This window comes from Myotis lucifugus, unplaced genomic scaffold, assembly GCF_000147115.1.
Source record: "Myotis lucifugus unplaced genomic scaffold, Myoluc2.0 scaffold_203, whole genome shotgun sequence".
NCBI lineage: Eukaryota > Metazoa > Chordata > Mammalia > Chiroptera > Vespertilionidae > Myotis > Myotis lucifugus.
In genome coordinates, this window is record NW_005871251.1 from 1,680,889 (window position 1) to 1,705,381 (window position 24,493).

The window sequence follows — 24,493 nt, forward strand, 5'->3', positions numbered from 1 at the left end:
GAGTAGATATTCAAAACTTCAGAAGCAAAATACTAGTGTTCAAACTTACTGCATCCTTCTGACTATAAAACCTTGTTAATATAAGACTCCATAAAGCAGTAACTTTCCCAAATTGGAAGGCTTAATTTACAATGAGTTTTGGAGTAATCAAGTTGTATATGAGCAAAGCAATACATGCCACAACTAGTTCAACTCCTGTGTATTTTTGTAAACAATTATAGAAAATTGATTCCCTAAAAGGTAAAGATATAAATTAGGAAATAATAACCTTTGCTTAATTTAAAAACAAACTAAAACTCTAAGTACTGATCAACAGCTAGAGTCAGAATTGTATATACTTTACAGTATATACAAAATATACAACTTTTAAAAAGTGATTAAAATCATTAAAGGGATATGTTTATACTAGATCAGAAACCAAGTAACATACTAAGTGGTTAACACACTATTCTATTTCACAGTTTTTGCTTGGAAATATCACATACAAGGGTTGCCAAGAATGAAACTTGTTCCAAATGTAAACTGCCACAACACTGTGGTATGAGGTTATATAAATATAGAACTGTGGTTAAGAGCTCAGGCTCTGGAGCCAGGCTGTTTAGTTCCAGGCTCCATCACTTACTGGTGCATCCTTCATAAAGTTACTTCAACTCTCAGTGCCTTGAAGTCCTCGTGTGTGAAGTGTAGTAAGGATTAAGTTACTTCACATATGTAAAAGGGTTAGAACAATGCCTGGCACGTGGGAAGTACTATATACTGTTTTGCCCTTATTATTTACCCAGAGGCTCTCAATATACACGTTCAATGGGTCATTTGAAAGAAGAAATGTTCATGGAAATGCATGTAAAGTCAGAAGTTTTTCTGGTCTCTATAGACAATAACTAAAAATAATTAAAATAATTGTTCATACATAAATGTTACAGTAAATTCTTCTATAATTTCTTTAAAATGCCACAATAAAGGAACACTTAATATAAGACTTTTATATTAAAAAACTTAAACTCTACAATGAATGCACATAATAAAATGCATATAAGATGTCCATCCGTCACTATCAAATACAATGTATATGCCATATGTTAAACAGGTAAGTGTTCTGAGCATAATTACCTCAATAGCATCATCATACATGTTTCTAGCCTCAAGGTCTGTTTTATCTGACATCAACCATGCTTTCAGTAAGTATTCATAAAAACTGTCTCCCAGCCCACCAACTGATGTATGATCTGTAACAAAGAGAAAAGAGAAGGATGGAGGTGGAGAAAAGAGAAGACAGAAGACAATTACATGTTTTTCAATTAAAATGACTATTTAAAAATTATGTTGACAGCTCTATTTCCAACATACTTCAAATTTAGTCCAGTAAGAGCATACTCCTCTACGTATACCCAATTTTCTAGAAAAATCTTCTTCTGCTGGGTGTATTTCACATACTTAGTAGTCTTCTTTTTCTTCAGTCACACAGTTTGCATAGTGTCACACATCCAAACATTTCCATTATTGAAAATAATTATCTTTGGTATATTAATTGTTTTACCTATATAAGCTATAAGGTTAAATGTAAGAGACATACTAAAATCTGATGTTAACCGAAAAGAGCTCATTTTTCTATAGATAGTGAATGGTGAATTCTGTGCAGTAGGCAGTAAATTAAAAGAAATCTACAAAGAAAAAAAAGCCCAAGAATTCCTTTGTAATGTCACCTTGCACAATATTAAGTTGTTGAATCAATATCCTTGATTACTATTTATATAGCTATTAGTATATATTTGTTTGTCCTAGGTATATTCTTATTTTTATAGATAAAATATCATCCATACTTTTAATCTTATCCGATTTACCAATATAATTCCCAAGGCAACCATACTCTTTTATTCCTGACTTTCTATAAACCCTACCCCACATCCTCAAGCTTTGTTTCAAAACTCACATCTTCCCTGCATGAAAAGAAAAATATCACATATTACATTCATATATTAGTTTTTCAAATTAGAGAAGAAAGGATGGACTATTCAGGTTTATGGAAACAACTGTCTATCTGGGAGAAAATGCATATTAATATTTATATCTACTGTGGATAAAATGCTATTACACAGCACCACATGGTTACAGAGAAATTGTTCATGAAAGGGGGATTCAATTGATGCAGCAAACTCCATTGTTATCTTAAGAAATTGCCACAGGATTCCCAACTTTCAGCAACCACCACCTGATAGTCAGCAGCCATCAATAAGAAGCCATTGTGGAGGATGTATTGATCAGGGGTGATATTAACTGTGGGAGAGAACTGAAGGCCTAATTAACTGAAGGGAAGAAGAAATGAAGGCCAGATCCTCAAAGGAGTTTGAATTTGGGGCATGGTGAGTTTGAGGTGCCAGTTGGATATATAAATGAATATGATAAACAGGCAATCAGATACGCAGAAATCCAGAGAGAGCACTAAGTTAGGGGTATACATTGGGGAGTCATCAATACATAAAATGGATTTGAGCCATGGGAGTTTACCCAAAGAGAATGGAATGATTAGAGGATATAAATGGTACTCTGGAGCATAATACTTAGAGAAGAGTCATCAAATAACATACAGGGTTTTGTAAAGCTCTGGCTATATTGTAGATCTCTGGAAAGAACAAATGAGCAGGAAAGTAAACAAGATTAAAAGTATAACAGAATTAAAGGAGGTGAACTAGTGAGGGAAAACAGGAAAAAGCAAAATCATGGCTTAGGAGAAATGTTTTTTGGATCCATGAATTATTGCCAGAGTTTATGGTTTAGCGGTATGTTACTCAGGTTATAGCATGTAGTCACAGTCCTGCTCAGAGGTTCTCTCCAACTCTTCTAAGCTATTGCTCCAGTGGAAGATTATCCTATATAATAAAAGCCTAATATGCAAATTGACCAAACAGCGGAATGACCGGTGGAACAACCAGTGGATATGACGTGCAATGACCACCAGGGGGAATACGCAGGAGCTGCCCCCAGCCCACAGGCCCCAGGCCAGCCAAGGTGGGTGCCAGCGGGGGGGCCCCCCAACCGCCCCGCCGGTCACCCCTCAGAGGGAGGCAGCCAGCGGCAGTGGCAGAGAGCAGGGCTGGTGAGCAGGCAGCGCCAGGCCTAGGGACCCTACCCATGCACGAATTTCATACACTGGGCCTCTAGTATGCTTAATAAATGAACACACAGCAGAAGCCTGAGATCCACGATAACTATGGAATTTATCACCCAGTAGTCTGACTTCTTACTTAAACCACTGAGACATGCCTGCTAGGTGTCGAATTCAATGAAACGTGACTCTCCAAGCTCCTTTTGATATTCAGAAATTGATAACACATTACAAAACACTACTAAATATCAATGATTCACATAATCTGTGTCAGCATGTCATGATTTACTAAAGTGTTTTATAGGAAATTCTAGATTAAAAACTAATATTTATATCATATGTTTAAAGTTTATGAAGCATTTTCAAATATATTATCTTAAAATATGATCCAAATGGTCATCCTATTAAATAAGTACAATTAGAACAGATGAAAAAACAAAGGCACAGAAAAGTTAAATAACATCTAAATTATTAAGTGGGAAATCCAGAATTAGTCTTCTAACTTCAAATATTTTACCCATTCTTGTTTTTCCCACTTTTTTATTTATTAGGGTAAAATTTAATAAATTAGTAATGACCAATTTCCTATATTTTCTTCACATCAATCATTAAATGGCATAGGCTAAGCATTGTACTTAGAAAATGAGTAAAAAAAAAATAAAGTAAAACCAGAAAAAATACTAATGATGTGGCTTTAAATCTAGGTTTCTTACCATACTCTTTTATATCTGTTGCCAAGAACTTTTCCTGAAGGTAATTACCAGTAATTATTCTCTGTGATTGCTATGTGCATGTCACAAACATTATCATTATTCTAATTACAATATAGTTAGCCAAAGCTGAATTGTTAAATTTCAGTTCAATTCACTGTTTTGCAGACTATTTATAGATATGACAGATGTATACTGCTCAAAGATAATAATGGAATTTGATGTACTTTTCAGAAGCTGATATAAAATATATAAAACATTAAAAGGAACAAATTGGACAATTTAGTAAGGGCTGCAGCTGCTAAAGGATATAAGAGCAACTCCCCTAGGATTTTAAAGACCCCTTGCCAATAACCATTGAATAGCTTTCTATAACATCCTCAAAATTAATACTGCTGAAAGTCAATGTATTCTGAAGAAGCAATTTCAATTTATTTGGGGGGGATGAAAGGATTATTTTTATTGCAATTCTTTATTGTGATGAAATAAATATAACAAGAAAGTGGATATTTTAACCATTTTACAAGTAGAAAAACTGAAGCTACAAGAGATTAGAAACTTGCCGAAGATAACAGCACTAGTAAATCTCAGGCTTAGACACTAACTGGGGGCTTCTCGTTCTACATGTAGTGTACTTACCACTACCTCAAGCAAAAGTTTCCACACAAATAATCTTTTAACAAAGCATCAGCTGTACTAGAAATACTTACACTGACCCCAGCGACCTGTTCTTGGGTTCAAATAATTTGGATAAAGACCATTTGGACGATCCATTTTCTGAAGTAGCCTCCGAATGTGCATGACCTAAAGAATGCAATTAACAAAAATAAATGTCATCATGGCTTTATACTTATCTAAGCTTTGTGTTTTTTCCTCACTCAGAACCTTCACCACCTCCCTTGCCTTTGTGTGTGTGTGTGTGTGTGTGTGTGTGTGTGTGTGTGTGTGGTGGTCAAGTAAAGCTACTATTTTTAAAGTGTCTCATTTTTATAATGACATATGATCATTATATAAAATCAAGCAACAATAAAAATACAAAGCAAAAAGCCACTGGAGTTTTGATGGCATTGAATTGATGGTACAGTTGGAGATGACTAAAATTCTTCTGATATTGTTTAACTATACATGAGCAGGACCTATCTCTCTCTACTAAGGTCCTCTTCAATAGTACTCAGTAATTTTGAACTTTATCTTTTGGTAGATTTATCTGCAGAAAACTTACATTTTTGTCCCTACCACATTTATATATATATATAAAAGCCTAAGCGACCATTACGACTAGTCGACCGGTAGCTATGATGATGCACTGACCACCAGGGGGCAGACGCTCAACACAGGAGCTGCCCCCTGGTGGTCAGCGAACTCCCACAGCCAACCTCCCACAGTCCCTCCCCCTACCAGCAGGCCCCGATAGGCCCCAATCGCTGACCAGGCTGAGGGACCTCACCCATGCATGAATTCGTGCCCCTGGCCTCTAGTAATGTATGTTTTTGTAAAATGACACTTTCTTGCCTCTTGTAGCTGATGCTGAGAAATGCTACGTATTTTTAACATCTATATTCAAAAATATATTAAGCTCTTATTTCTAATAATTTAAATGTAGACTGTCTTAATATTTTAGGTAGATAATCATATAATTTGTGATTAATTACTGTTTTTTTCCTTCCTTTTCAAGTCAATTCCATTCATGAACTTTTTGTTCATTTTGTTTTTCTTGCCTTACCATGCTAGCTAGGAATTTCAGCACAATGCTGAACAGAGATGACAATGAGATTTTTAAAAAGCCTACAAGTCATTAAAACTTCTCAAATAACAGTAAATATTTTAAATATGTTCTAAATAGAAAGGACATCTCTTTAGGTAATTTAAAAAGAAAAAGGCCAGAACTCTAATAAACATATTTCTAGAAAGGCAATCATTCTCTAAGCATCAAATCTTAGAGAATGTTTTTGTGAATGTTGTCAAATCTTTTTGTGAATGTTGAAGGACATTTTTTTTTTTTTTTAAATATGGAACTCTTCACGAATTTGCGTGTCATCCTTGTGCAGGGGCCATGCTAATCTTCTCTGTGTCATTCCAATGTTAGTGTATGTGCTGCCAAAGCAACTCTTTTATAACAAAAGAAAGAGAGCTAACCTTTTTGTAGTAAACCGGATCCCCTGTCAAGTAGCTAAGGTGGACAAACTCCATATGCAGTGTTCCAAATTCAGCAAGAATGCTGCTACCTGCAGATGCCCAGCCCCAGTTCCGCCCGACTCCACTAAGTGAAAGCAAAGAGAAAAGGAGAAGAATTAGAAAAAGACCAAAATATTTTTTAAATGAATACATACACTTTAAATAAATATCTCAGAAATTATTTATATCTATAATATTGAATGTAAACTATAATTGAAAAATAAAATTTAAAATATTACATCTAACACAATAGCTTATTTATAACTAAAATTTTACTTTATTATTAAAAAATTTTTGAATAGGTACTACATCCACATTTTAAAAATTAAAACATAGAAAAGCATATAGTAAACATATTTTACCCCAGAAATCTCATCTCTCTTCACACCACCAAGTCCCATAGATATCACTTTCATTAACTTATATGTTGGTACAGAATTTTTAATGCATATATAAGCAATCCAAATATATATTCTTATTTCCTTCCTTTTTTAAACAAAACATAGCAAAGTATATTTACTGCTCTGTACCTTGTATTTTAACTCTTAAGATGTACCTCAGTGGTCTTTACATCTTAGTTCATTAACAACTTTCTTTTTAAAGCTGCACAAAATTCCATGATAGTAATGACTTACAACTGGAATGCCCCACCCCAGAGGCCTATGAACATGTGTGAGAGCATTCATTCTGAGTTGTTTCAAACCCTGAAGGTGAAACTTGCATTTATTGTGCTGGGGCCAAAGATGCAATATCTGTAATGGCCAGGACAGTATCACACAATAAAGAACTGTCCAGTCCCAAATGTTAACAGTGCCAGTGTGAAAGCTACTATACTATGCAAACAGATATAATTTAATCCATACCCTATTGGTGGTCTGTCAGCATATTTCTAATATTTTGCTATTATGAAAACTTTTACAGTGAATAATCTTGTGTAGATTTCTTTTGTGCAGAAGTATTGCTAGGGTATCTTCTTGTCTTTTTTTTAGCCTGCCTTATAATTTTTATTGGAAGCCAGACAATATAAATGAAAAAATGTCAAGGCATTAAGCATTGTCTTCTAAGAAGGTTAAGTTTCTTGTGAAACACAGGTTGAGTAGAGGCAAATTACCTCCGTTTTAGGCTTTGTTAAGGGTAGTCTATTTCGGTTTTACCTCTACTCCTAAGGAGTGGCCCTCTGAGACTCAGCTGAAAGCCTGGGGTGTTTATCAAGAGATCTCCACCTTGCACCCTCAAACACGAACCTCTGTCTCCCCAGTACCATGTCACTTAAATTTTCTCCTTTGCCCACTAAAGGAAAAATTAAAAAAAAAAAAAAAAAAAGCGGGGCGAAAAAAAGGAAAAATTAAAAAAAAAAAAATTTTTCTCCTTTGCCCACTAGCCTCCAGATGCTGTTTTCTTGCTGGATTTCCTTGAGTCTTGCCTCATGCATGTGCAATCACAGAATCAGCCAACAACTTGAGGAAAATCTGTACATAAATTTTTGAGCGTTTCCTCTGCAATTCCTTCCTGTCTTGAGACTTTGTGCCCCAAGTCTCATTCATTTTGGCAGCTCCAGGACCTGATCACCAGGCCTCCTCTGCCCCATGTTAGGCTTGACCTCTTGCTCTGTACCGTGACTTGGAAAATGCCCTGGGGGGGGAAAGCCAATGTTTATACGGAGATGATCTTAGGAAATCCCACCTGAGTTAGTTGCTCTATAATGCCCCCAAACCATTTGGTTAAGCGTTTATGATTGTTTTTGGTGGTAGGGTTAGTCTGATATAAGTTATTCCATGGTTGGAACTGGAAGTCTAGATTAATTATTCAAGTAGCAGGTTATTCTTACTAGATCTCTAAACCATTCTCCAGGGTCTTTTCTACTTTGGGAACAAAGTAAAAATGTAAGTCTTTCTCTCATGTTATACCCACTTGTATAGTGACAATTCAATATGCCATATTTTATTCATCTGTGTGGGGAAACATTAAAATAGTTCTCAAGCCCAAGAGGTCACCGGTTTGATTTCTGGTCAGGGCACATGCCCAGGGTGTGGGCCTGATCCCCAGTAGGGGGCATGCAGAAGGCAGCCAATCAATGATATTTCTCTCTCATGGATGTTCTATCTCTCTATTCATTTTCCTCTCTCTCTTGAAAAAAAAAAAAAAGTTACCAATACATGATCACTATCTCATTTAACGTTCTTTAATTAGCTGGTGCAGTTTTTACACTATCTTTGAAAATAATATGGTACCAGTAACGGGTTTTTGTGTGCTAGAAGTGAGAATCAAGGAAGAAATAATGATAAATATTAGTAACTACATAGGACAGTCATTCATTCCCAAATAGTAAGTGCCTACTATCCTCCAGGAGATGTAATACTGAATCTGACATATAACATTCCTGCTCCCATAAAAATAAGACCATTTATTTATTTATTTATTTATTTTGGGGGGGGGTGTTGTTGTTATTGTTGTTAATCCTCACCTGAGGATATTTTTTCCATTGATTTTTAGGGAGAGTGAAAGGGAGAGGGAAAGACAGAGAGAAACATTGACATGAGAGAAACACATCAATTGGTTGCCTCCTGCAAGTGCCCCACCAGGGCCCAAGCCAGGGAGGAGCCTGCAAACAAGGTATGTGCCTTTGACTGGAATCGAACCCAGGACCCTCTGGTCCGCAGGCCGATGCTCTATCTACTGAGCCAAACTGGCTAGGCAATAAGACCATTTTAAATAGTGGTATTTGTTATGAAGAAAATTAAATAGAAAAACAGAATAGTGGGTACTAGTGAAGGTGAGTTAGCAGGCAGGCTCTTTATGTATAATGTTCAGAGAAAGTGCTTCTGAAAAGACACAATCTGACTGAGAACTGAATGATGTGAGAAGGAGCAAGAGATGACTAGATCTGGTAGAAGATAATTCCCATTAAAGAAACAGCAAATGCATAAATTAAATAAAAACCCCAATAGATAAATTAAAATAGAATTCCACAACAAGAATACCCACATACAAATAGAACTTACCTTTTCAGATTCACCATTGCCCAGGGAATCCCAGTCGGTGTGTTAAAGGCAGGAAGGAGCTTCTCAGCCAATTGGACTGCTTTAATCTTGAATATCTGAGATAAAAACATGAATATTCATAAATTATAGTAATCAACTCATGAATTGCAGCCATCACCATATGCTGGTCTCTCATACAATGCATACTGAAATGTACTGGATACATGCAAGTACAGGGTGAAACTGACATCTCTAAGGTACCATGTAGCATATACCGCAACCAGGGAAAATGTACATTGGATACTGAGGAAAGCTACCCAATGTGCAATGGGCTGAAATTACAATTAATTGAAAGATGAGGATATGGTTTTGATAGTATCTGTATTTTCAGCTGGCAAAGATCTAAGAAAAAACATTAGGCTATGAGATGTTCATCCATGGTATACAAGCTTAGTATAAACATCAAAACAAAAGAAAAAGACACAACCCTATTTGGATAAATACCCTTGAAGTACTTTAAGTACATTTATGCCTCAACATTTTCCATCAAAGTTTAATCAATTTATTAAAGTAAAAGAAAACATTTGAGTTCACACTCCAAGTTTCATTTGAGATTTATAAATGATTCACCCCTTGGTCCCAATTGCTGCTATTTTTGGTACCTGAAACAATCAATTACCTAAATATCAGTGTTTCTAAACTTTTAAAATCGTGTACTATTACAAAAATATACATGGTAAGACTTCAAATATCCTTAGCATATCAAAATAGATAGATCTGTGTACACTACTGTGGAACTATTGACTTACAGGCTCCAAACTGAGATTGGATCATAATACCTCATTAGGAAAAGTGGCACGTTCTTCTATATGCCTCAAGTCTATCCTTTCAAATTGATTTCAAATTGATGGGTTATTTACAGCATTCTAACTGACTGGATATATGAAAAACACACACACGCACACACACACACACACACACACACACACACACAACAAGCACATTTTTCCTAGTTAAAATATATCAAACTTATGTTTATAGTTGTACAACATTCTATAGTAAGAGATGTATGAATTTATTCAACCATCCCCCCTTCATGGGCTTTTCAAATACTGGTTACTACAAACACACTACTGCAATGAAATATCCTTCTGAGTATACCTTATGTATCCACATTGTTACTTTTAGAAAATATATTTCTAAATGGATAACTGGTTCAAAGAGAATTTAAAATTTTTGTTTTAATCCTCACCCAAAGATATTTTCCCATTGATTTGTAAAGAGAGTGGAAGAGAGAGGGAAAGACAGAAATATTGATGTGAGAGAAACACATCTCTTGCACAAGCCCCGACCAGGGCTCAGGCTGGGGAGGAGCCTGCAACCAAGGTATGTGCCCTTGACCCAGAATCGAACCCAGGACCCTTCAGTCTGGCAGGCCAATGCTCCATCCACTGAGCCAAACCGGCTAGGGAAAGAATTTTAAGTTTTAAATGTTTACTTGACATTGCAAAATTATTTTTCAAAAATTGTATCATGTGTATTCCCTCCAACCGCTTCTTTACATTTAAAGTGGGTGCATTTAATTGTATGTATGTTGACGTCAACAAAGATGCTTAAAATAAGTAATCTGGGCCTTGAAGTTCTTCACCAGGCAGAAGTGGAAGGATAAGCTAAACTTTAGGCAGAAAATTATGGCATAGCTCTATAAAAATACAGGGAAATGAAACAATGTGGTCTGAATATAGTGTCATGTATACAGAACTGGGGGCTTCTCTTCTCTTGCTCACTCCTTCCTGGATTTCACCCCTAAATTTCTAGCTCCTGTGGTAGGTGACTCGAAACCCTTCTGATCTGTCAAACCAGTAATCATAACCATAACCATCAACTATGAATTGGTATTAGTTCTGTGACTTTAAAGTTGTAGAATGAGTACAAAAGTGTAGATGAACTCTTACAGTTAAGAGGAAAACGTTGGAGAGTATATTTTAAAATGTTATCTGGGTCAGCAAGGCATAGTGGAATGTTTGTTCAAGTACCAGCACATCGGTAGAAAGTGAAAGTGTGGAATTTTCAATGAAAATAGCAGCAATTTTTGGAGCAAAATTAGGTTTTCAAAGAATAAAATGAGAATCAGTGCAGTAGGACAATAATGACTAATATTTAAAACAGGAAAAAATAATACTCAACATCCCTTTTTTCTTTAACTCAGAATTTTTCTTAAAGGACTTTAGTTTAAAAAAAGGATATTCTATTGACCTTACCCCACAGACAATACAGTACTATTTGTGTTTTGGTAAGGAAAGATTTTGGTGGCGGTGTTCCTTTTATTTTGTTTTTATTATCTGTGAAATATGTATTAAACTTGACATAACCACTTCTCTACCCATTCTGACAGATTTCAGATGCAGTTATCCACATAAATTATGTTATTATCTTATTCAGGAAGGAATGCCACTTTGATAACCAATAAAAAATGAGAAGAGACAATCCTGTAAAAGGTATGCCATATATTTGAGGATAGAAGTAAACATAATAAATCATCAAGATTTTTAAACTTGTGAATATTTAATATAAATAGCCTTGTTCTAAGAAAATAAAATGATAAAGTTTCATATTTATGAGATTAATAAATCAACAGGAGAGGAACGCTTTATCAGTTTGACATATGACCCTCATTTGGTTCTTATACCAGAACTCAGAACGCATGTAAAACGTTCTATAAGAGAGGCATTTTGCCATCTTATAAGTTACAGGTAATTTTCTGGCTTATATGAGACATAGGGAGTTGTTGTCTATCTGGTATTAGAATACTGTCATATCCAAATTATTTTTCTATGTTTTATTTCTTTTTAGCCGACCTCAGGGACTCATTGTTGGTTTCTAAAACATATGGATTAGAGCTTTCCATGTAAAATGATCAAGGAGAAAAGTAAAATGGTCAGTAATATTCTACTGTATGAGAAAGTCACAAAAGTAAAACATGTTCTCTTTACTTTATGAGTAGACTATATCCTAAAAAATTAATATATATCCATTTAAAAATAAACAAAAGGATTCCTATTACTAACACAGAATACTTACCACACAGGAAAAAGTCAAAGTAGAAGAAAAGCAAAGTAATATCTACTGAGTCAGGTACTATGCTAGGCACTGTCATGTAACTTAACCTCACAACTCTCAAGGGAACTCTCACATTGTCATAGATTAAGAAACTTCAATTATAGAAGGTAAATGCCTTGCCAAATATCATTACGAAAGAGAGGCAGAGTAGGAATTCAACCTCTAACTCCAAATCATATGTACTTTCCTCCACAAAATAGCAAAAATAGAAATAATGGTAACATCATATGCCTTTCACCATGTTAGTGTTTTCCAATAACAGCAACCAAAATTTCAACATTCTGCTTCGACTTTCAGGTGGGGAGCCCAGTGTGAACAGCCAAGGCTGATATTTCTCTTTCATGTGCTGTTCATAATTAATTTCGAATCCTATGCCTTTTGGTAGGAAAATTAATCAAGTATGCCAATTACACAAATTATTTAGTACTTCTACATAATCAGATAACCATAAAGGTAAAAAGAAAAATGTGCTCCTTTCTCAAGAGAATTGGAAAAAAAAATCTGAAATTGAAGGCACCAAAAGAGTTCATTTTCTTCCTCCCTTTATTGTTTAATGTCACCCCAGAAGCTGCTGAAGTCAAGAGTCTGAGCCCAGAGATATGACTGGAGTGGGCAGGAATGTCCTAGAGCAGTTGGAACCAACATGAGGAAAGTAAGGCCAACCGAGCAAAGGGAGTCAAGTCCCAGATCAGTCCATGTGAAGAAGATGTACTCAACAAGGCAACAGCCTGGCGAGATCAGGAAAGTATTTTCATACAGCAAGACTCAGCCAATAGGGAAATAAAGGATGTTTCTCTCTCTCCCTCCCTCCCTCTCTCTAAAAATATCCTCAGGTAAGGATTAAAAAAAAAGAATAAATGTGAACTGAAGAAGTGGCTATAGAAAGATAAGTTGGAGGTATAACGGAGTTACATAATAAAGTCTGACAGTAAAATTACAAATTAAATCAATATTATGTATCTAACATTTCTATTAAACACCGACATCTTCAAACATATTGCTTCTAAAAGAATTATAGAAGAGGAATAGCTCACTCTTTATACAAGCATGCAACACAGATGAAATATCTAAATACAAGCATATGAAATCATAAAAATCCAGAAGGAAAATGGGAATTTTTGTTTTGTAATAACACAAACATGGGGAAGGCTTTCTAATAACATCTTGAAGCCATAAAGGTTCAAAAAATCCTAAAAATGATGATTTTAAAGTTTATCACAAAAAACTAAAGACAGCACAGAAATCCATGTTTTAAAACACATAACAAAAGATGAATTTTCTTAAATTTACAAAGAGTTCTCACAAACTAATGGAATATATGGGTTAAGTAGTTTCTCAAAAAACAAAATATAAATTACTTATAGCTTCCTTCCCTTAGTTTCTCTCTCTCCCACTATCCAATTCCATTCTTTATTCCATCTGAGTAGTGGAATTTCCCACATCCACTTCTCCATCACCGTAAGACTCCACTGTGTCTGTGTGTATTACACCAAGACTTCCAGAAAGAGAACTCAGAGTTGTTTTATTTTGTTTTTTAAGTTTAGAGCAAAAAACTGTAGTCAATTTCCAGACAGTTTTAATAATTAATTTTTGGTCTTGGGAGGATCCATATTCAATCTTTATGATTCATCCTTTATTATGATCTTATTCATTCCCCCCCTCCCTTTGTTTCGACATGTAATTAATTATAGCAGCAGCCACCTGAAGAAGGATCGCTCCTGCAAAGGAGACGTGGTGTATGTAAAGTTAAGATCTGTGATGGATTTATGTTCTCAAAATGAAAAACTCACTATTCCCAAGGAACAGTCCTACTTGTATCCTCCAGTTCTTTCATCAAACCTTAGTTTAATACTGACAATTAAGAAAATGTTATGCTGCTGGGGAAATCTTTCATTTTATTAAGTAAGTTCCATTCACAGCCCCTTCCCCAAACCAAACGTATTACTTGATTTTGCTCACCTCCTCTCCTGAAAGGTAATATGCTGCGAGTAGGCCTCCAATAAATCGAATGTTGACTTCAAACACAGACACCTCTGAATTCTGTGAAAATATATTGAAAATATTCACATATATGTAAAACTTTATAGTTTTCAATACTTCGTAAGTTTCTTGCAAACATCCTGTGGAGAATGTTTTTCCACTTTCTACATCTTCATCTCTCCCCTCCCATTTGGTAATGTTATTGCAACTCCTCCACTACTGTCCCTGCTACTTCCTAACTGCCTAGAACCGTGGTCGGCAAACTGTGGCTCACGAGCCACACGCGGCTCTTTGGCCCCTTGAGTGTGGCTCTTCCTAAGCCTTAGGAGTACCCTAATTAAGTTAATAACAATGTACCTACCTATACAGTTTAAGTTTAAAAAATTTGGCTCTCAAAAGAAACTTCAATCGTTGTACTATTGATATTTGGCTCTGTTGACTAATGAGTTTGCCAACCACTGGCCTAGAACAATGGGCCATTTTCATGTATCTTACATATCATTGTGAAATTATCTAAGTATTTGATACTGTTGACTATTCTCTCCTTGAAAGCTTCTACTTCCTGTAATTAGCTACTTCTGGAATTAGCACTCTCCACTGGTCCTTTTCCTTGTTCTAATCAGTACAGAATAATACTCATTTTCACTTCTATCTCTCCTCATGAATTTTAAATATTTTTCCTAGTATATAACTTAATAAATGTTAAAAGAGGCACACACACAAAAAAATGGTAGGATGATGGATTATTCAATTAATAATATTGAGAAAATGGCTCCTAGGTAAGAAATCAATGTGGAAAACCATTTCACAAACATACAAAAATATCACAACAAAAAATTAGAAGAAAATGTGACTATATGTAGACATCCTTGAAAAAGAAGGTACTTTGTAAGCATTAAATCAATAGTATTGATAATAAATGATGACAGAAAGACTTGAATTTCCCCAAGATGCAAATTACTAATGAGAAAAAAAATATGAACAAAATTAATAAGGAGGAAATTTTGTACAAATATAGCAAATATTAATAACCTTACTACACTGAGTCTATGTTTGCTATGAATATAGGTACTGCTGAGAAAAATTCTAACATATGGAAAGAAAAGTAAGTGGCAGAAAGCATGACTAAAGAATTCACAGAATATACACAATTGACCAATATAAAGATAACATGTATGATTTTTTTAGTAAAAATTAAAAGGAAATATTTATTACCTTAAAGTCCTCCAAATATTAATAGACAGAATACATACAGCATTTGATACCACAAGTATGTTTCTCCAATATAGAATTTTCACAATACAATGTTATTTTTAATAACATAACTATCATCATACCCATCCTCAAAAGCAAAGTGCTTTGTATTACTCCATATCATACATTCCCAATATACAGCACACTGCAATAGAAATTCACAAATATATAGAGGAAGGGAAAGAGGGAGGGCAGGCCTCTATCACCTTAGTAATCTTCTAGCCAGTTTTCCTGATTTCATCCTTACCCTTCGGCTTACACTCTATACAGCATCCTATAGCTGAGTGAACCTTTTAAATCCTAAGTCAGTTTAGGCTACTATTCCGTGGCAAATTCTTACAATGACTTCTGGCTACATTCAGAGTACAATGACTAATAAGATCCAACATAATCAGATCCCCATTTCTCTGACATCATCTCCTTCCAATATTCCTTTGACTCACTTTTTTATTACCAAATGGGTGTACTTACTGTTCCAGAATTGCCAAACTCCTGTGTCAATCTTTACACTGTACTTTACCTGAAGGTCTTTCTGACAACACAATATAAAATAGTGAAATAATCCTCACCACTAATATCTTTACCATGTTACCATCTGATTACTATATAATTATTTACTTGTAAAATTTATACCTTCCCTCACAAGAGAGACAGAAGAGAAGTTCTAGAGAATAGGAAGAGAATGGGAAATAGGCATTATTCAAAGGAGTAATGACTGAGAATCTTCCAAAATTGATGAAAACATAAATCCTCAGGCTGATAAAACACTATGAATCCTTTAAAGAATAAAAGACACATGGTAATGGGAATTACACTACAACAAAGCAAAAAGTAAAATATTTAAACAGGGGGCAAAAAGACATTATCTTTGAAAAATGAGACACTTTTTAACAGCATAACAGAAACTGAAAGACAATGGAACTATATCTTTAGAAAATGAAAAGAAGATAATCATCAACCTCTAATTCTATATTCAGCTATAATATCTATTAGGAGAGAGCCTTACTTATGTTCACACAGTTTCTGTTGGGTCTCCTCTCAGAAATGTCACCATAACAGTCCTTCAATAACTACCCCATGTAAAATAGCTCTACTTACTCTAATCCTACTTACTCTTTATTGCTTTCCACAGCACTTATCACCAATGGATATATTATGTATAACTTGGAATATTTTTTTATTGTGTGAAAGATGTTATAAATGGAGTCATTTCAAAATGGAGTCAGAGTTGCCATCCCAGAGGAACTACCTGGCATGTCTTACTCCTCAAACCTTTGGAATATTTTAACTGGACAAAAATAACCTCTAAACTGGGTGAAACCAACATTATATCCCAAACAGCTATTTGTAAAGCTAACAGAAAAGCAGAAATCCTGACTTCAAGGATTGAAAATTAAGGACATTTTTTAGAATTAACACTACCATGTGTATATAGCTAGAGAATAACTCAGCTTTTTAGCACCAACATACTAGTACTTGTAAATTCCTTCCTTCCAATCATATAATTATTTTCCTTTCCTTTCTCATAAAATCCCTTGCCTTCCCTCCTAATTGGAACATAACTTGGGTTTCTGCCTGAATTCTTTCTTATCTCAAGTAAACACTTGTTGCCTCTCACTTTAGCTTTTTATTTTTAGGTTAACAACTGTTTTTCTCCCAAAACTAGAATATAAACTCAAGAAAGAGATAAGACTATGTTTTGTTCATTTATTTTTTCATGAAATCTAGAACAGTGTCTTTTACAGAGGAAGTGTGGTAGGCAGTTATACAGATGAGCAGAGCAAGGATGATGGGCTATGTACAGGTCTCCAAGGTAGAAATCCCCAGGTGCCTAGCAAAGGACAAGTGTAGCCTGGGACCTTGCCCCCAGGGTGACCTTTCCTCCCCTAGCATATCACTGGTCATGCAGTTTGGATCCCCTAAACTTTTGTCCCTAGAGGTTATATCTAGGCCTCAGTTGTGTTTCAGCTCCAGGCCCAGAAAAGCAGCAAAACCAGACAAACGATGCCACAGCTGATCTCAGGACTGGCTGCGTTGAATGATTCCCTGCCCCTGGCACCGACCAATCAATTAGTGGAGACCCTGACCCTTGAAAGCACACACCTGGAAAGCTGATGAATATTCTACTGAGATATTCCCCTGGGACCTCCTCTAAAATCTCTACCTTTAAGACCTTTAGGACAGAGCATCCAGCTCGCTCTCCCTCTCAGAAGCACACCTGAGCCTTTCCCCTGGTCTTCCTCCTCTCCTCATTTGCCAGTTGGCTGCCTTATAGGCTATGCCAATAGGAGGTTTACTAAGATGACACAAGGCTAGAGGAAGGAGAAGGGACTTATTCCATCTCTGGTTTCTGACAGTGTCGTCACCCAGGCAGTGGCCATTAGTTCCAGGTTACAGTTCCCCTGCCATACATACACAATCTCCCAATCAGCTTCATTACAGCCCTTAGCAATACCAAACACTAGCTAGGTACCCGCTCCTCAGAAGTCTGAAACCTAGCTCTAAGAAAGTCCTCCTAAGATCCCAGAAACAAGAGTCCTTAAATACTAAATTTTAATTATCCTAATCTCTTCACATTGTTCTCAAAGTCCCAGGGGTAGCAGCTGTTTACTGTAGGTAATACTTCTTGTGATACCACAATGTCCTCTTTTTGCCTTTTCAGTTCCCCATAATTTGGTTAATAATACTAAGCAGTAAATTCTCTAACTAAAATAAATAGCATAGTTCTGGTTCCTGATAGAGCCAAATGATAAAAACGATATGCTAGCTAATTATTTGGCATAATAAAGCTGTCACATTAATGAACAAGAGTATCTGATATTGCACCAATGTCAATTCTCCCATCTATAAATTGAATGCAATCATCACCAAAATTTCAACAGTATTCCAGAGCTGAAAAGAACAGAGAGCTGAGAATTAAGGTAATTTCCTAGAAGAAGATTAGATATTAAGATTCACATATAGACATCAAGCTTCTTACAAAAATATTGTAATTAAGACAGTTTAATAATGGGATAAAGAAAAAAGCCAATAGAAAACAAAAGACTAATATAACTAATGTGGCATGTATAAATAGTGGGGAAATAAATGGTACAAGGATCAGCTGATGGTAGCTTATCTCACCCTGCATAAAAAAATCAATTCCATATGAATTTAAAGACCTAAATGCAAAAGCAAACATTAAATATTTAGAATTAAACATAGTAATATATCTTCATGACCCTGGAGAAGTGCTTTCTTAAACAAGATACAGGAAGTACAATCTATAAGGGCTACATAGCCAAAAGAGAGGGGGAAAAAAAAAAGACTATTATTTCTCAGCCTCTCTTTACTAGGGTTGGGTCATATGAGTAAGAGCTACTCAATGGTATTCAAGCAAAAATAGGGTAATCAACTCCCCAGAAGTGTTCTTGAAGAACGGTTGCATACCTTTCTCTATCCCTTCCTCTTTTCTGTACCTGGAAGGTTTATCCACCTTATCTTGAGGAGCCACATTATACCATGAGTTTGAAGCTATATACTTGACAGAGTAACAAGACAAAGAATCCCAGGACTTTGATGCTCAAGGAGCTACCCAAATCTGCCCTGAACAGCTCATCTCTGTACTTAATCTGAATGAAATGAACATTTATCATGTTGAAGATATTTTATATTAGGTTTTCTGCCATCATAGCCAAACCTAACCCTACCTGATAACAAAAATTATTCTAAATAAAATATGTCCGAAATGCTAGAATAATATAAAATAAAATAATCAGCTTTTCTAGGTTAGTATCAGGAAAGGCATCAGAAAAAAAAATTTTTTTTGGATTTAAATCACAACTAGAATAATGCAGGGTCTGCCAAAGAGAAAAACACAGAGAAAGAATGACTTCTGACTACAGTCAGAGAAACAGCAGGCACAAATACATGAAAAATGATAATGAAGACAACAAAAAGTCCACATTTCTTTGAGATGAAGAATGGTAATGAAAAAATGCTACCATTTACTGAGCACTTTATATGTACCAGATTATCTCAAATAATCCTCACAATATTGCAATGGGATAGTATTTTATGATGGTTCAGAAAGAATAAGAAATTTTCCCAAGACACACAGCTAGAATGTAGCTGTGCTGGGCTTCAAACCTAAACAGTACCATTTAACAACTGAGCCACCCCTACCAGGCATGTGCCCTGACTGGGAACCAAACTGACAACCCTTTGGTGCACAAGACAAAGCCCAACCAGCTGAGCCACACTGGCCAGAGCCCAAATAGTTCAATCTTTTAAAAAATAATAAAAGTTATTATTTACAGCTTATGCTTTCCTCATAGTTCTAGCTCAATATGTTTTCCACCTAACTATTTATTGCCTTAACACAGTGCCTCAAATGATAAGGGCAAGAAAAGTACAAGGAAGATGGTGAGAATGTGTATTTTATGCAAAAATTAAATAACAACTGATAATCCCAAAAGAAAAAAAGGGGACTTGGGATTTCCTTAAACTACTAGTAAAGTGCTCAAAACTATTAGGGTTTGACACTGTGTCTTTTCAGTCAATCGAAGAAATTATCAACTGTATACTCACCACACTAAAATCAAGACTGTCTTCAATCCATTTTTTACCATCTCGGAATTCATCATGGAGTCCCATGATATAAAGGGTATCCAAAGCATCTACTATGGTAGCACCCATTTGTGAACTTCCTATATTTGAAGAGGAAAAACTGTCATTAAAAAGATGGCCTTCCCATAAGGCCTATTGTAATATTTTATACTAGAGGCCCAATGCACAAAAATTCATGCAAGAATAGGCCTTCCCTCCAACACCCAGAACCCAGGCTTCCCTTCTCCGGCTGCCCACAGGCAACCCAGGACCCAGGCTGGCTTGGGCCACCTGCAGGCACCCGGGACCTGGCTGGCTTCCCTCTGCCCCGGCTTCATCAGGAAGGACATCCAGAATGATGTCTGGAAGATGTCCGGTCTAATTAGCATATTACCCTTTTATTATTACAAATATAAAAGGACAATAAAAGTAGGAATATTAGGACCCAAAAGAATAACCAACGTGGTTCACTTTTCTGTAAGAATAGATAATATACATTGTTTAATATATCTTCCTAAAGATGGCACATTGACAACTAATAAGATTTTTTAAAAAACCAAAATTATAATTATCCTTACTTTTCTTCTTGGTCATAATATGAGAGCTATCTATTTAACTAAATTAGGTTAAATAAAAAAGGATTAACTTAAGAAATGGGGAGGTTGATTCAAGATAACAAGCTAAATCATAAGACTGTTAGGGATGGAAGAGAGAAATCAAATAGTGGGGACTTGCTATAGTTCTAAGAAATATTAATCATGCTCTGTTAACCATGATTAAAGAAAGCACATTCTGACCTGTCTGGAGTTGTAGGCCCCCAGACTTGGGAGTTAACACTTGGATTGCGGGAAACGAGTTAAGTCGGCTCGCGTGAATTGGATTGCGGGAAATTAGCAACCTTCTTGGGAAACAATGGAATCCTGGAGGCATTCCCCCCCACTGCCTGTAATCTGTAACTATTTTACCCATTTTTATTCCATTTGCATACCCATTCTTATTCCTTTTGCCTAATTCCACACATAATCTTTGTCTTTCTTCCCAATATAAGTAGCAGGCTTATGGGGGCAGAGGAGCAGAGCAGATTTTTGTGGATGACCATGCTGCCAGCAATATTAGAAAGTAAACACTAGAAAATAAAAATGCTCATATACGATTCAACCCTGTCTCTGCTTAATTGGCTTAAGTAGTGATAGGCAGTCCAGACCTATTTATTGTCCGGTTTCAAGACAACGATGCTCTTCTGGTACAAATTCATAGAAAAGGCAAAATATCTATTTAAAAATAATAATACAAGTACAAGGTTAGACAATCATGGAACAGAAATTGCAATAATCCTTAACAATCAAAAAGCAGGTTGATCATACTGAAAAAGGAAGCCATAAATCAAATGTGAGTAGAGAAAATCAAAATAATAAGATTTACCCATCTACAAGAAAGAGATAATCCTAATCTTAAAGGAAATGTTTCCACGAGGTAGGAACTAATTCAAAAAATCTAGCTGAGCCTGGCTGGCATGCCTCAGTGGTTGAGCATCGACCCATGGACCAGTTCATGGTTGGATTCCCAGTCAGAGCACATGCCCAGGTTACAGGCCTGATCCCCAGTAGGGGACATGCAGGAGGCAGCCAATCAATGATTCCCTTTCATCATTGATGTTTCTATCTCTCGCTCTCCGTCTCCTTTCCTCTCCAAAATCAATAAAAATATTTTTTTTTAAAAAGCTAGCTGATACCAAAACTAGATACTAAAAACACATGATAAGAATCAAGCCAATCTTACTAATGAATATAATCGCAAGATTCCTGAATAAAATATTAGCAAACAAACATAGTAGCACAGAAAAAAAATAAAAGGGAGCAAATGGGTCCTCCCCAACCCCAGGAATGCAATTATTATTTCTATCTTCTGAGAATGAAAATCATCCACACAGCTTACTATCTACATTAACATGACTTTATTATTATACTGTCTTCATCAAGAGTTTACTGTTCCAGGAGTTTCTTGCTCAGAATGATGAAAGTTGCAAAATAATTTTATTGTTCACTCCAGGAACTTCCTGAGAGACCCATCAACTCTTCAACAGAAAGTATCACAAGATGGATTACACGCCAAAGCTCTGAACTCTTTGCCTCCAAATTTCCTGCTTACCAATCCTAAATTATTATATCATGATCCTTATCTGATCATCATAAACAAGCCTCCTCCAATTAAAAGGCCCATCTAAAAAAAACAGATTTTAAATCTCAATAAACATCTCAACTTTTTCCTTCCCCATCTGACAGGCTACTAAGGCTCTGCTGAGGTAGTGATCTACTTTACAAAGTAAGCATTAAACAAAGATAAAGTTTTATCTTAACAAGTTATCTGGTGATATTTTAGGAATCAACATTTGACATTACTTAATTTACTAGTCTTTCTTTTCTTTACTTTTTTCTTCTGGTCCTTTCACTACTGGGTAAATAGTATTTTCTTCTGAAAGTTTATAGCCATACAACCGTAATAGAAAAAAATTTTTTAGTAAATTAATTAAAGCATATCTGAAAATCTCAAAAAAAAGTGACAGGCTTGCGTTTGAAAAAAATTAATGCTTTGATTTAGTAAAATAAATAAAACTATACAAATTTGTTCTTATAATGGTTATCCTTCTTCACTTACATCACATTTTCTTATTCATGTGCTCCTAATATTTTTTCAACTTATCAAGTATCCTATATAATAAAAGGCTAATATGCAAATCAACCGAACGGCAGAACAACCGGTCGCTATGATGTGCACTGACTACCAGGGGGCAGACGGTCAATGCAGGAGCTGCCCCCTGTGGTCAGTGTGCTCCCACAGGGAGCGCTGCTCAGCCAGAAGCTGGGCTCACAGCTGGTGAGCACAGCGGTGGTGGTGGGAGCCTCTTCCGCCTCCACAGCAACAATAAGGATGTCTGACAGACAGCTTAGGCCTGCTCCCTGTGGGTTCCTGGACTGTGAGAGGGCGCAGGCCAGGCTGAGGGATCCCCTGCCCCTACCTGCGAGTGCACAAATTTTGTGCACCAGGCCTCTAGTATCTTGATAACAAGACAAGTACTCCACCACACTCTGGTAAATTCCTTAGTCTTCTCCCAACTCCATGTTGATATTAACTAGAATGTTCTGAGTTATTACAGACATATTTTCACTTTTCTTGTTCCTCAGATTTTATTAAGATAACAAAAGCTTTATTAAGCAATTTAATCACCCATATATCCCGATCTCTTCCATAATCACTTATTTATCTCTTTAGTATTTTGTCCAAAATATTTATCATGCTTATTTTAAATCCTTAAGGAGAGTACCAGTTTTTGTTCTTATTTCAAAGTTTATAGGTAGTTTTAGGTTTGTGCCATTGGCTAAAAGCCCCAAGGCACAGACAGGCAAAATTATTAAAAGATACATGCAGCTAATTTTGACTACTAAAACTTCTGCAGATTACATTTTCCACTTTGTCTACCATTTCACTGTCATTTTCTTCTCACACTGGATTTTTCCTGTGTGCTGATACTACCTTTTCCTTTCTTGAAGGATTCCTGAAGCAGTATAGAATAGTGGTTATAAGCATGGATCTTAGCACTAGAATGTTTGGATTCAAATCCTGGCTCTATTATTTCCTAATTGTGTGACCTAAGAAAAGTTAGTTGTTCCTAAATGTGCTTTGGCTTTCCCATCTGTAAAATAGGAATAATAATAACTGTCCCTGTCTCATAAGATTGCTGTTAGTCCAATTCACATCAATCTCTGAAATAAGTCTGTGGCATACAGTATGTTTATTAGACTGTTCAGGCTGCCGCAACAGAATATCATAGACTAGGAGACTTAAACAACAGAAATTTATTTTCTCATAGTTCTGGAGACTAGAAATCTAAGATTAAGGCTCCAGGTTTTGGTGAAGGCTTTCTTCCTGGCTTGTAGACATCCACCTTCTCACCATGTCCTCACATGGTCTTTCCCTGGTGTGTGTACATGGGAAGAGCGCGATCTGTTGTTTTTTTCTCTTCTTGTCAGAGGCCCCACACTTATGTAATTTAACCTTATTGAAATTAGGGTTCCACACTTACCACCTCATTTAACCTTAATTAGGCTTAACTCCCAATTAGGCTCTATCTCCAAATATATATTGGGTGTTAGAGCTTCAACATGTAAATTTGTGACAGACACAATTCAGTCTACAGCAGAATAAACTATGTAAATACTATAGATGTTTTACTATTAATGTGTATATAACTATTGCTCTAAAGGAAAATAGAGTCTTATTCAACAAACCAAATTTCAGAATCTAAAGCACATTACTGACCTCATGTCAGATTGGTAAAAGAAGGTAAAACATTTTATTGGAATGTATACTTAATTACTATTCATTGTAAGAATGATCCCTCTGAAATGGAGGACCACTGGGAAAATCCTGCTTCTATACCCATTTAACCCAGAAGGAAAGGGCTTCTTTTGTAAAACCTCCCTTTCCAACACTGTAACTTCCTTTAACTTTTATGATCTCACAAATAACTCTCAGTGTGTCCAGTAAACCAATTTAAGTGCTCCTAATGGCCAGCTAGCAAGAAC

The 24,493-nt window shown here is 35.8% G+C and overlaps 1 protein-coding gene and 1 non-coding gene across 5 annotated transcripts in view; both read right to left on the bottom strand.

The window, feature by feature from the left end:
- Positions 1-24,493, bottom strand: part of MAN1A2 (mannosidase alpha class 1A member 2) — a 67,470-nt gene that overhangs the window by 25,463 nt on the left and 17,514 nt on the right. For all 4 annotated transcript variants that reach the window (XR_002831358.1, XM_006097485.3, XM_014463262.2 and 1 more), the window contains exons 4-9: positions 19,893-20,011; positions 14,049-14,129; positions 8,991-9,085; positions 5,950-6,073; positions 4,524-4,617; positions 1,111-1,226 (exon numbers count right to left, since the gene is read on the bottom strand). Coding sequence is in view for 3 of the 4 variants with exons in the window: in XM_006097485.3 (XP_006097547.1) it covers positions 1,111-1,226; positions 4,524-4,617; positions 5,950-6,073; positions 8,991-9,085; positions 14,049-14,129; positions 19,893-20,011 (629 nt within the window). In the remaining variant the exon portion in view is untranslated. The remainder of the gene's footprint in view (positions 1-1,110; positions 1,227-4,523; positions 4,618-5,949; positions 6,074-8,990; positions 9,086-14,048; positions 14,130-19,892; positions 20,012-24,493) is intronic.
- Positions 5,817-5,919, bottom strand: LOC111827699. The gene has a single exon (XR_002831373.1). It is a non-coding gene; the product is annotated as a U6 spliceosomal RNA (small nuclear RNA).